Source organism: Notolabrus celidotus, chromosome 4, assembly GCF_009762535.1.
Source record: "Notolabrus celidotus isolate fNotCel1 chromosome 4, fNotCel1.pri, whole genome shotgun sequence".
Taxonomy (NCBI): Eukaryota; Metazoa; Chordata; class Actinopteri; order Labriformes; family Labridae; genus Notolabrus; species Notolabrus celidotus.
In genome coordinates, this window is record NC_048275.1 from 11,189,736 (window position 1) to 11,202,899 (window position 13,164).

At 38.1% G+C, this 13,164-nt stretch overlaps 1 protein-coding gene across 2 annotated transcripts; it reads left to right on the forward strand.

The window, feature by feature from the left end:
• The first annotated feature begins 3,714 nt into the window (after positions 1 to 3,714).
• Positions 3,715 to 12,158, forward strand: pyroxd2 (pyridine nucleotide-disulphide oxidoreductase domain 2). 2 transcript variants are annotated; one of them, XM_034682052.1, is made up of 16 exons: positions 3,715 to 3,982; positions 4,551 to 4,570; positions 4,666 to 4,759; positions 5,168 to 5,241; positions 5,344 to 5,499; positions 5,619 to 5,772; positions 5,871 to 5,932; positions 6,020 to 6,117; positions 7,088 to 7,229; positions 7,324 to 7,458; positions 7,539 to 7,611; positions 8,978 to 9,131; positions 10,027 to 10,178; positions 11,030 to 11,136; positions 11,506 to 11,626; positions 11,861 to 12,158. In XM_034682052.1, exons 1-16 carry the CDS (start codon positions 3,859 to 3,861, stop codon positions 11,929 to 11,931), a joined length of 1,737 nt encoding a protein of 578 aa, XP_034537943.1. In that variant the 5' UTR covers positions 3,715 to 3,858; the 3' UTR covers positions 11,932 to 12,158. The 2 variants fall into 2 exon arrangements, with proteins under 2 accessions (XP_034537943.1, XP_034537944.1); XM_034682053.1 differs by having other exon boundaries at positions 3,912 to 3,982; positions 4,651 to 4,759.
• Positions 12,159 to 13,164: the final 1,006 nt, after the last annotated feature.

Sequence of the window (13,164 nt, forward strand, 5' to 3'; positions counted from 1 at the left end):
AATAAGTTCCCCCAAAATAATACTCAAGTACAGATACTCAAACTGAAGTACAGTAAAGTAAATTTACTCTTTTACTTTCCACCACTGCTCATTTGCAGAGTTTTGAACTGCAGCTTGTCGCCGACATTGTTGCATGAATCTCAAACTTGGTTTACACCAAGTAACCCAAGAATAGAAAACTGAAATGAGAAAGCTTCATCCTTTCTAAAGAAATGTAATTTTTCCATTAGTAAATACAGTATTCAGTTATCTGAGTGAACACAGGAAACAGTGTAAGATGTGTTATGGGCTATTGATCCTAGCTACCTTGAAAGGTCACAGCCTTTTAATCGGTTCTGCTTTGATCAGCTGAATAATGAGGAGACTGCTGAGCTGAAGATAAAATCAAGCTCTGGGAAAGGATGTACGTAAGTAAACTTCCACTAGTGATTATTAGCCCACTGACTTATACTTTGTAAATCCCACTCCCATTATTTATTACTTTAATCAGTGACACACAAGGTTTCTTTAATATTGAGCTGATTGGCACCGCAAGACATTAAATAACAATTTTTACAAATATTTGAGGATTTTTTTGAGTATTTGTTTAAGAAAGGGAGGGAAACTAGCTGTTTGATTTTATAAGGAATCTATTGTTCATTTTATTAAAATAACATTAATAATATAATTTATTCTTCAACTTCCACAGGATTCCCCTGCAGAAAGAAAGTTCCACGTTAAAACAATGCAGTGTTCACTGATGTGTTGCTGGCATCAAATAGGCCCATTTAAATGAGCAAATATTTTCATAAATCAATGGAAATGTTTAAAGTTCATATTTGATTTATTATTAAATATAAAGTTAAAATGATTGCAAACCATCAAATTCTGTTTGTTTTTCTATAGTTTAAACAGCAACCCAACTTTTTTTGGAATTGAGGTTTTAGGTTGAGTAAGTTCTGCCATATCAATTGATAAAAACGCATTTTTGTTGTCATATTTATGACAGAACAGCATTTTCCTGGCACAAGAATATTCTTATCACATTATCATTTTATGACCTGATTTGTATCAGTGTATGAATGCCTACCTCCAAGTCTCTTCACTGTTAATTATATTTCAAGTATTGATTTTGGTTAAGAGCTTAGCTCATTATATCTAAGAAATATCTCACATAGATGATCATCATCATTTCACATTGCCCGAGAAACAAATTTGAATCCATGCAAATATCCACCAAGTCAATGTGAATATAAGAAGCACATTTCAAAGAAGCCAAGTTCAGACTGTGGTTTCTATTTCTAATTCTTGTAAGATAAATTAATAATAATACCAAATACAATTTTCTTTACAGAAGTTACATTTGTTTCCCCCCTGAGCCCTTACTGTAGTCCAGATGTCCTCAGTGTTACAGTTACAGTAAGAACAGGGGCCCTCAGACTCTCGCAAATGTACTTCTTACATGCTCTGCTAAGAAACAAGGCCTTGAATTTCTGTATTTTTGAATTCTGGGAGGTGGAAGAGAGAGGGTACTTGGAGGTGAAAGGAGCACGTTTTTTCCCCCAGAAAACAACCTAATTGTGTTTTGGTGCGGCACTAATAAGACATAATTGAATTTCCTTCTTTATTACCGGGGCATTCAAGAGCCTTCAAAGTCCAGAGTGTTGAATTTCTGCCGACAAAGGAGAATGAAGTGTTAATTTCTGCTTACAAGAAGAAAATCTCCTGCTTCTGATCTAGTTATGGTTGATTGGCTGTGGTCCACAGACGTTCCTTAAAGGAAAACCAAGCAGACAGCGTATCAGGATCATTTCTCTTCCCTGAAACTAATGCTACTCTAATACACCAAGGGAGAGGTATGTTAGCGGGAAACTCGAGATCACCATAACACCTCATTTCATTCACTCCGCTCAGAGAGTGCACAATCTATACAAACCACAGGAATTATTTTACACTGTCTAAGCAAAACAAAGTCCAAAATCCACATTATAAAGACAAGATGGGAAGATAACTTGGTTAAGTTCTGCTGTGTTTGAATGTTTTTGTGCCAGTTAACACCCCTCCTTCCTGCGGTCCCAGCAGACTATCTCCTCCTCCTTATATCCTGGACTTGAGATGATCTATGGCCTCTTATCTTATTAATGCATAGTAAGTGAACCACTAGGCCAATATGACATCTTCAACAGCAGCACTAAGAAACAATTCTGTGTTGAGAGCTCATCTTCAAACTCTTAAGGCAAGCCCTTACTGTGAGATCACTTATGTACAAGCTCAATCCAGCTGAGAGGGGAGAACATTTATGATTATGATTATGATTATTTAATATATCAAACATATTTTAAAACAAGTCAAATGCAGATTTTGGTCAAATTTGAATCAATCATTTTTAAATAACCCAAGACCTGGAAAGAATTGTGATAAGACAGACAATGTTCCATACATTCCAAGATGGATTCATTCATGTCTCTAAATCTCTTTACCAAAGTATTAACCACCAATTATAGGACACGCAAGGATAGCATGCAATTTAAATATACTTAATTATAACTAAGTTTGAATAGATTCCTCTGTTAAGGATACAACTCTGAAGTTGCAGTATAAGAAGTTTCAAGTTTTTATTTGATTATTGTGACATGCATATAATCATATGCCCAGCATGTAATAACATAATAAAACAAAAAATAAAAATGCACACTACTTAAAAAGACTATCTTGTCTTCTTTTCCACGCCTTTGAGTCAGAACTAGCAAGTTTAAACACGTCAGAATTAAACAACCACTTACACAACCAGTTTTTGCTCATCTTTCCACTCAAATATTTCAGGCTTTTTACAGGCAATTTCATGAAACAATAACTCTCTGAGGTCATCATAGTTTGTACAGTGCAAAAGAAAAGGGGGCTCTGTTTCCACTTTATTCAAATCACACAACTCACAAAGTCTGTTTTCACCTGGAATATTGTGGAATCGATGAGATGTGGGACTTTTATGACTTTGAAGCAGAACTAAATGGAACAACTTTGCCACCTAGTGGTCGTTCTGAGAATTACAGGGTGGTCTGTTGATAAAAAAAATGTGACAGGTAACAGAAATGTAATAATGTGGAATGTTTAAATCACACTGAGCCTACCTGAAGTTAAATCCTCAGTACCTCTGATACATGTGACAAAATATATTGATAATGTATCACTCAATTTCCACTCATCAATATTTAATGTATAGAGCTGTTATATTTAGGATCCCCCCCACCCTTTTTTTTTTTTTTTTGCTCAGTGTCCCAGTTTATAAAAGTTGAGGAAAATAACAGGTAAAGTTGTTTGTAACACTGTGGCAGTGGCGATATATATATATAGACTTACTTACAATTAATTACTAAACTTACTAAACTACTTTTGGTTTGTATCGATTCTAACGCCCCCTTGTGGACAAAGTGATACCTCTTGTCTCTCAGAGTGGGCATTAAAAATGACAACAGAGAAGGTATCAGTGTTGTTGTGGATGTTTTTTTTTTTTTTTGATGGTCATAAAGGGGCATCAGTATTCGTTTCAGTCTGTTTCCCCGCCATTTAAAAACTCATCATAGTGCCTTTAAATCCAAGTAGATTCATGTGCGTAAAAAGAATGTATCAACCGGTGCTTTATCCTGACCAAGTTTCAAATGGTAAACGGATCCACTTGTGACGCCAAAATCTGTATTCCTAGACAACTATGAACATCCCACTGTGACTACAAATCCCCCCTCCCACTCACTGGCGAACACCTCTTTAGCAATACTGCTTCAACGCTGTCCACATTCCAAGAGAAAACCCGGATCTACTTTGCGCGGTTCTAGGGTGAAAAGAGGAGGGACTGAACTTGGGATCCTGCCTTAAACTCCTGCCATGGCTGCAGCAGTGTGGACCGACCGAGGACGGAGGGTTGCGACTGTCGTGGGGACAGTGACCAGATCCAGGTCCAGTCATGCAGCTGTGAAGTCCCAGTATGACGCACTGGTAATCGGAGGAGGTGAGATCAGAGGAGTAGTGTGGAGAAAAGTGCCGAAGTCACATGATCGATGCTGCAGAATTACAACCCGAGCGTTGCTTCTGAATAATTGATGCAACGTTACTGCACAAAGATGCAAAAAGTTACTAATTTAAAGCGTAAATTAATAAGTGCAGGTTTGGCTCTGGCTCTCTTAGCTCACAGATTAAAGTTTCATAACATATGTTCAACTTTGGACCTTAGGTTTGACTTTTAAACTACAGGAGAGCAGCTTGCAGAACTGCTCAAAGTATTTGAATGAGATTCTCTTATTTTCCTTATTTGTGTAATTGTTGTAGGCTATGTATTCTCTATTGTTTACACAATAATTTTTGAACTACCAGTTGGATGGGTTTGTGGGAGGGAATAAAGAGGGGGGAAATAGGAAGAATGGAAGTCCTTTGTACTACATTGTACTGTTCCTTTGCTACCTGTGAAACTGTATCCAATAAACAAAGTTATCAAAAAAAGTATTTTAATGAGAAATTTATTTTTTAAAAATGTGATGCTCAGGATAGTTTTCTGAAATGTGTTCTTTTTTCTCTTGCAGGACACAATGGACTGGTGGCAGTGAGTTCATGTATTTATTTCCCAACATCTGCAGTATACTGTTCACATAATAATGTCTCAGCCAGAGGGTAAAGGTGAAGTGTTTGTGTGTGTAGGCTGCCTACCTCCAGAAGGGAGGACTGAAGACTGCAGTGCTGGAGCGCAGACATGTTCTGGGAGGAGCAGCTGTGTCCGAGGAACTCTTCCCTGGTGAGGTGGCCCCCTGGCTGGGATACAATCCTGCCTGAACTGTGGTCATAAAGGGCTGCTTATCTCTTTTATCTCAAAGCATTATCTCCATAGATATTGTATACTGACACTTCTTTGTAGACTATCAAACACAAAGCATATTCAAAACTTTTGGTCAAGTTTTCTGGAAGCTGTTCAGAGAAACTGAGACAATCGTGCATCATAACTCAAACTATTGCCATGTCTTAATTCCACCAGTTGGATGTTGAGAAATACAGTTTTCTGTATTTTCCTTTTAATATATATTTTTAAAGACTGTACCAAAGTGCTTTAGGGGATAACAACAATGATATACGTTTATAACATCAACCAATGTGTAAAACATGTTGTGTCATGTCACACTCAAAGTAGCATTGCTTATGTTTTCAGGTTTTCACTTCTCCAGGTGTTCCTATTTACTCAGTTTATTAAGGCCTCACATATATGCAGACTTGGAGCTGAAGGTAAACAAAGCAAAGCTGCAAAATCTATCAAAAATGCATTCTGGGAAAGCTTTAAGTAACCGTTCTTCAAAATTCTCTTCATTTTGCTGAACATTTCTTTAGAAACATGGGCTGAAGGTCTACATGAGGGACCCACATGCCTACACCCCCATGTTGGAGGACGGTGTGGGAGGTGCCCCACCAAGGTCTCTCATCCTGGGCTCAGATCTTGCCATGAACCTGAAGGAGATTGGCAAGTTCTCACAGAAGGACGCTAAGGTAAACTTAGAACTGTTAGCCGTGTTAAAAGCTTGACTGTATCGTTTATATCTGCATTTCTGCTTTGTCACAGTCCCATATCTCAACACAACCTTCATCTCATCTCTTACACCAACCAGGCTTTTCCAGATTTTGTTGCACACCTTGAGAAGCTTGCAGAAGCCATCCACCCTCTACTGGATGCTCCTCCTGTAGACATTCCTGGTGTTACCTCTGGATCACTGAGGAAGAGGCTGGCTGCAGCTAAAACCCTGATGCCTATCATCAAATGTGGTGCGTTGTGAGATGTTTGCCTGGGGGAAAAAAAAAGTACAATTCTTGTTGTCAGAAATAACTCACAATGCACTCATTTGCTTTTTTCTAATTTACAGGTATGAAACTGGGCACAAACATTCCAGACTTTTATGAGATTGTAACTGCACCAATAATGAAGGTTTGTGAGAGCTCACAGAACTCTTTGTAGATTCTAATGTATTCTGTGTATAAGTGACTAACTTATGTTTATGTTTCCTTGTTGTAGATTCTCAACCGGTGGTTTGAGTCAGAGCCACTGATAGCAACACTTGCTACTGATGCTGTGATAGGAGCCATGACCAGTCCAAGTAATCCTGGCAGTGGGTGAGGCATTCTATGTCCTACAAAACCTCAAAACAAACAAAATTCTTTAACAACTAGAACAACAAGAAAGGTCATTCTGACTGCCCAGACACAATCTGCACACACATTATTTCAATAATAAATCTAAAACCTAGGATAGATAGATCTTAATGTCAGATGAGGTAAAGCAAAAGCCTCAGAAAGGGTGATAAACACACCAGGACACAAAATGTATGTTGGATGCAAAATTAGCAAATGCAAAATATGCTGAAGTGCGATCGAATTTGATCATGTATATTAATTCATTTGCAAAGTTAAAAATTATAGTGTACATCCTTAAATCTAAGGTTTATTCCCTTTTGAAAAACATCACCAACATGTAATGCACTGCAAAGTTTAGGGTCATGCATGAAAAACTTAACATTAAAATGGCAAAAACTAAAATCTAGGACAAGCAAACAAAGATCAAGTAATTTTCTTTGCTAAAAGAGTCTGTATTCTTTGGTCTTTTTACTCAGCCCTAAAAATAGAACTAAATCAAAGTTTATTTTGCAATATTCATGTGCATCTGCAAGAGCTGTAAAAAGAGGTCATCTTTAGATTGATCAGATAACAGTCAAACTTTATTGGGTGTAGTGGTGAAAGCACGCGTCCGCTCGCTGATTCGTCCTTATGGCCTCAACCCTTCACGATTCTTTGCACAGATTTTAGCTTTATCAACCCAATCTTAACTCTGATATTGTTGTCTATAAGCCATGCTGCCACGATTACTGTTCTGATTATTAAAGACAGAAACACTCAGAAGTCCTCAATCTCTTAATACCCATAAAGGGTCATACAGTTAAATGGTGTTGAAATATAGGGATTTAGTTCAACAAATTGCGACATTGCAAAATCAGAAAACACTAAAAAAGATGGCCTTGGGAATTCTCATGTTATCTGCAAAGAATGAGACCTCTTAAAACACAGATTTTATGGTCTGTTCATAAAGGTATGTGCTCCTGCACCATGTGATGGGAGAGGTGGAGAAGGAGAAAGGAGCGTGGGGTTATGTGGAGGGAGGCATGGGAGGTGTGTCTCAGGCGATCGCCAGCTCTGCTCGATCCCATGGTGTCGACATTTTCACTGAGAAGGTGCAGTAGCTTTGATTTAATGCAGTCTATTTTGTGGGTTCATATAATATCACCTATATTTTGTTCTTTATGAATACATGTGTGTCCCTGACAGGATGTAGGTCAGGTCCTCGTTGGTTCAGATGGTGCTGCTAAGGGGGTGGTGCTGAAGGATGGCACAGAGATCCACAGTCAAGTTGTTCTATCAAATGCTACCCCATATGTTACCTTCAAGAACCTCACGCCTCAGGTAATCACATAAAACACACACTGTGTATAAACATGGCAACATGCTGTATAACTTATTGTGGCCTCATGTTTTAATTGCAGGCCGCCCTTCCTCCAGCGTTCATCAAAGCAGTCGATCAGATAGACTATACCTCACCTGTCACCAAGATCAACGGTAGACCTATTCACTTTATTCCTTGCTAATTACAAAAAATGACATTGTTAAAAGGTTCTTTATTAAAGTAGTAATAATAACCTTTATTATGAAAGCACTTTCCTTGATAAAGTCACTAATTGTTTCACAAAAATATTGATGACCCAAGCTGCAGCATTTTACAAATAAAAGACTTGCACGGAGGAGATCACAGAGATCTACAAGAAACCAAACAAAGGTACAGACGACCCCACGATTTAATTACTACATTGAACTCAAGTTGAAAGTAACGTGACTAATTACATCTTTGCTTGATCATAAAAAAGGCCATAACCAAGTCCTTGCAGTTGGATTAATATAATGTGAGAGCCGTCCAAGAGAGTACACTATGTGACTTTAAGGATTCGATGTGGCCAACAAGATAATGTCTGTCTCTTTATTTTCTATTTTGAGGAGGTTTTGAGAAATCCAGCCATTGATGCTAGATTTGCAGGCTGTAAATTGTGTTGGATTGCTTTGATTAATGGATTGCTTTGGTAAATAAAACTGGGTTTCGTCTGTATAACAGTACAGTATTGACTTGGTCTTGGGGATGCCAATCAAAGAAGAAGAGCAAGGGATCTAAGACCGAGCCTTGAGGAACTCCTTAAAATGTAACAGCAGATGGGAGGAGACTTTGTAGTAGTTGGGTTTTGACTCCCAGAAATTAGGGATTTTTCCAGCTGCATCCAAAGGTATACTTTGATATATATACTTTGCAAAGTGACAGAGACCCCTTTTTTCTTTGCAGCTGCCTCAGAGCATTTTTATGTGTATTGTTAAAGTAAGTAAAAGACACTTAGGCTACACGGTTTAGAGCTCCTTGTCTGTCTTTTTGGTGGAATGACTTTTCTCTTGCTACATGTCTAAGATCTTTGACGCCTTGCATTCTGTGAGCATATTTTAGGTTCTTGTTCTGTTTGTGCATATGTGTTAAAGACACTTATACACTCTGAAAGCAGTGTAAAAGGGGGAAGATGTAGGACAAACAAATCTTGGCAATATGACATGAACAGATGCAGTGTTTCAAGAGCAATCAGCCTTAAGTCCTCCACAGTGTAGGATTACATGCTGCAGCTGTCAGTGCTCTAACTAATTAATACAAAGTTTGGGGTATGATAAAACTGTAAAGCACACACAGCTAAACATATGTTGAGAGTGTCCTGTGTGGTACCTTTAGTTGCTTCTGCAAAGCCTTTTCTACGCACTATCAGCTGACACAATTTGAATTCAAATATTTGCTGCACACACTTTGCTCTACTAAGAGAAATGTGTGTAAAAGATGTACACAGTCTTAAAACAAACACTGATCTCTTGTCCTCTTCTTTGTTGGGATCTGTTTCTACAGTGGCAGTGGACAAGCTGCCAAACTTCCTAGCTAATCCCACACCAGATGACAAACCAGGACCCCACCATCAGTGCTCCATTCATCTCAACTGTGAAAGTGTGGAGGTGCTGGAGACAGCATACAAAGACGCCATGAATGGACGTCCTTCAGTGAGGTACATAAATCTTCACACTGAAACACAAGTGAAGTGAGAAAACCTGTCAGTCCAAACATTACTGTGGTCACATTTAATCTGGACAAACAGATCAAATGTTTCCCAGCACAGATGTCCTTCTGGGTTGTTTAAAAGACAGAAAAATGCAGGACAAAGTGTCAGGTGCTTGGTACTAAACTTTAAAGATGGAACCTGCAGATGCAAAAACTAGAATTTATTCAGTAAGTTAAACAAAAAGTATTATAATACCATGCAGTATCCTCTGTTTTCACATAAAAGCTACTTCATTTAAAACTACAATACTTTATGCCTCATAGTGAAAATTTTCTCTGCGCATTATGTCAACATCATTACCCTACTATCTTACAAACTTGATTCTGATTGGTTCAAACCCCTTGACAATGGTTCTTAATTCTGCATAGCAGGAGACAACCAGATCACACAGGTCATATCAAATCAATCTACTAACCCTAACATTAATTTCCATTAGCATGCTAAATTTTGAGGCTAAACAACAGATATTTTTACTAATGGATCCTATTCTGCAATCCAGGCAGCAGCATTTGCCATGGTATATCCCTTACTTGACAGTGTTAGCATGTCTCCTTGTTTACTCAGATACTACTAACTATTGAATAACAAGGCTTTTGTCCTTTAAGTCTTAAGTGTCTTTGTTTGCTTGAAGACTGTGACCATGTGAAACTTCGTTTAAAATGCCACACTTAAATCATGCACAGTCTTCAATATACAGAGGTATCTTGTTATTTCTCAAAATATTTCTTTATGGAATAAAAAACTATATTTTTACTCGTTTATCTTTGATTTTCACCAACAACTCAACAGCTCTGCAGTCTCCAGCTTTATCTCCCATCATGTATTTCCTGTATTCCTGCAGACCCATGCTGGAGATGACCATCCCCTCTGTGTTGGATCCCACTCTGGCTCCCCCTGGCTGCCACGTGGTGTCACTGTTCACCCAATTCACCCCCTACCACATAGAGGGCCGGGAGTGGACTGACGAGGACAGAGAAGCCTATGCTGACTGCAGTATGAATTTTAAAATGATCCATATGTTGTTACATATAGCTACATAGTTCTAATTGTGCCAAAAGCAGAGATGGTGAAGTATATACCGTCAAATCTTTACCAAAGTAGAAGTACAAATGCTTGTGTAAAACAAAACTCTGGTGAAGTAGAAAAGGTGATTCAACTTTTTAATGTAGAAAAAAGCAATTTGAAAATTAACAATGACCCTCTGAGGGACATTTCTGAAACCTCTTTTTTTGAGCAAAGCTATTTCAAACACATTAAATTTGGGAAACTGCTGAACTGAAACCAGTCTTAATTCAAATAAAGTTTGCAAACAACAAACAGAAAGTAATTAACTTTTACTTTATGCAGTGTGCATATCAGCAGGAGAACCTCAGGGATTCTTCTTCACTATCTTTTATCGTCCCAACCATTCAGGGTTGATTTGTTTGTGATGTCGAGGAGGCAGTGCACAAAATGAAAATTGAATTCTACTGAAATGCAAACCAAGCGAAAGAGCCAGATTGGTAAATTTAGGAGTAAAAAAGTACAGATTTTTTTTTTCAATTAAGGAGTAAGTCAGAGAAAGTCCCAGATACCTGAAAAATAAGCTTAAATATAGAAAAGTTACTTTTCCTCATTTACATTCTACCTCTGGCCAAAAGTTTAACTTGCTCCTACATGTATTGCTCAGACACACACGTTCTAGCATGCTGTACTTGTAGTTAATCTTAATCTGATATATACTGTTTAAATTTGTATGATAGTGAGAACATTTTTCATACCAGAATTTGTTCCCTACCTTAAAAACGTGAATTTATAGTCTTTGTAACACATACTTATTAACCTGTTTGTCTCTGTCTCCTCAGCATTTGACTGGATTGAGCAATATGCCCCTGGATTTAAAAAGTCTGTGGTGGGCAGAGACATCCTGGCTCCACCTGACCTGGAGAGGATCTTTGGGCTCACAGGAGGGGTACATACACACATGCACACACACACATACATACGCACACATTAGGAGCTGTAAAACTGAGAAGCAATTTGAATGTTGATTCACAGCTGTTTTTCCTGACACAGTCACTATTCATTGGATGAGGAAGTAATTTGCGTCCTCTCAAAGCTTCGCTATTCACTGTCAGCTTGGGGAATGACATGTTGCGTAAGCAGTTAATGGTTACAGAGTTTTATCTCGACCCGAGGGTCAAAGTTCACACCAGCCGTGTAAAGTGACACTAACTGTGCTGTATGATTTAAACTTCTATATTTCACAGGAGTTTATGCGGTGATACCTGACTACCAAAATCAACAATAAAAAGTAAAACAAACATTTTGCTCTTCACAGAATATCTTCCATGGATCCATGTCGCTGGACCAGCTCTACCTCGCACGACCTTTGCCCTCTCTCTCAGACTACCGTACACCAGTTAAAGGGCTGTATTTGTGTGGCAGCGGCTGTCACCCAGGTTTGCTTTCAATGCTACACCCTCAGCAGAATATCAAACTACTACTGTGACTGGTTTTTACATGCAGTGGGATACTAGTACAATCATTCAGTTGTGTTTGTTGTTTGAGTTGCACAGTTAACCAACCTTTGGACTTTTTGCGAGCCTTATCCTCACTGCAGATGATAAAGAAATGAAGCTGATTCCAGCTGGTTGAATCAACTGTTTACAGAATATTTTAAATGTTTTTCTAAGGTGGTGGTGTGATGGGTTCTCCTGGCTGGAACGCAGCGCTCACTGCTATGGCTGATCTGAAACGTCGCTGAAACATCTGACATCATTAGTCACAAGAACCTGACTGATTTCAGCCATCACTCCATCCCTGCCTTATCAGCTGTCCCTCCTCTCTACAATGTGCCTCTGTTTGTAAAGTGATCTTGAATATAAAAAATGACTAATAAGTTGAATTTTCTATGAGAATTGAATGATACTTTTAAATGGGATTCAAAAAAGTCAAGATGGTACTCAATAAAAGAGTATTTCAGACTCTTTACACACTGTCCATGTAAAAAATCCACCAATGGAAGAACTTGATACTACTCCTGATAATGAACAGAAATCCCATATTTAGTTTTTAAAGCCTCTGTGGGAAGTTTTAATCTTGTTATGAAACAGACTGATATTAACTGTGATTCATCGTAATGTCATAAAAAAGCAAACCAAAGCTTTAACTGAGCCAGCAGGAAAATCACTGATACAACACAATCAGGGTTTTGAAGAAAAATGCATTTTATAGAAGAATTCAAATCTTGCTTTAATGAAATGAGCCAAATCTGTGAAGGAGGGGATGATGCACAATTGAGCCTTTTTAGTACTATGTATGAATAAACTCATATTCCAACATATCAATTTTTATCAATCAATCTTTATTTGCATAGCACCAAATCACAACAAATGTTGTCTCAAGACGTTTTTATAAACATAGCAGATCTAGACCATACTCTATGTTAAATTATTAACAAAGACCCAACACCAAGACAGGATAAGACTCAGTCTTATCTCATCCTAATCCACCATGAGCATTGCACCTTGCAGTATTTAGCTAATTACAGCGGCAAGGAAAAACTTCCTTTAACAGGCAGAAACCTTGAGCAGAACCAGATTCATGTTAGACAGGCATCTGCCTTGACCGAGTTGGGGTTGGAAAGAGAGAGAGAGAGGTATGTGTCTTAAGTTTCTTAAAAATATGAATACGGGTATCATAATAGAGCTGGATTTAGAGAAAATCTATCTATCTATCTATCTATCTATCTATCTATCTATCTATCTATCTATCTATCTATCTATCTATCTATCTATCTATCTATCTATCTATCTATCTATCTATCTAAATGAAGCACTGAAAAGTGTGTGAAGAAAATGCCAGGAGTTCATGTGTAAAGGGGACTAGCGTGTTATATTACATTCAGGGTGTTCTACTTCTCTTTTGCCTGCTGCAGGAGTGTATAACCATTTGAAAATGTCTACAACTTTTCTGAAGCTCTGCCCCTGAAGTTTTC

Bases quoted from the DNA above. Each gene is read 5' to 3' on its own strand.
- pyroxd2 (XM_034682052.1), top strand. From the start codon at position 3,859: ATGGCTGCAGCAGTGTGGACCGACCGAGGACGGAGGGTTGCGACTGTC. The intron at 5,242-5,343 runs GTAAACAAAGCA...ACATTTCTTTAG, and splicing joins ATGCAGACTTGGAGCTGAAG to AAACATGGGCTGAAGGTCTA. The intron at 7,230-7,323 runs GTGCAGTAGCTT...TGTCCCTGACAG, and splicing joins TCGACATTTTCACTGAGAAG to GATGTAGGTCAGGTCCTCGT.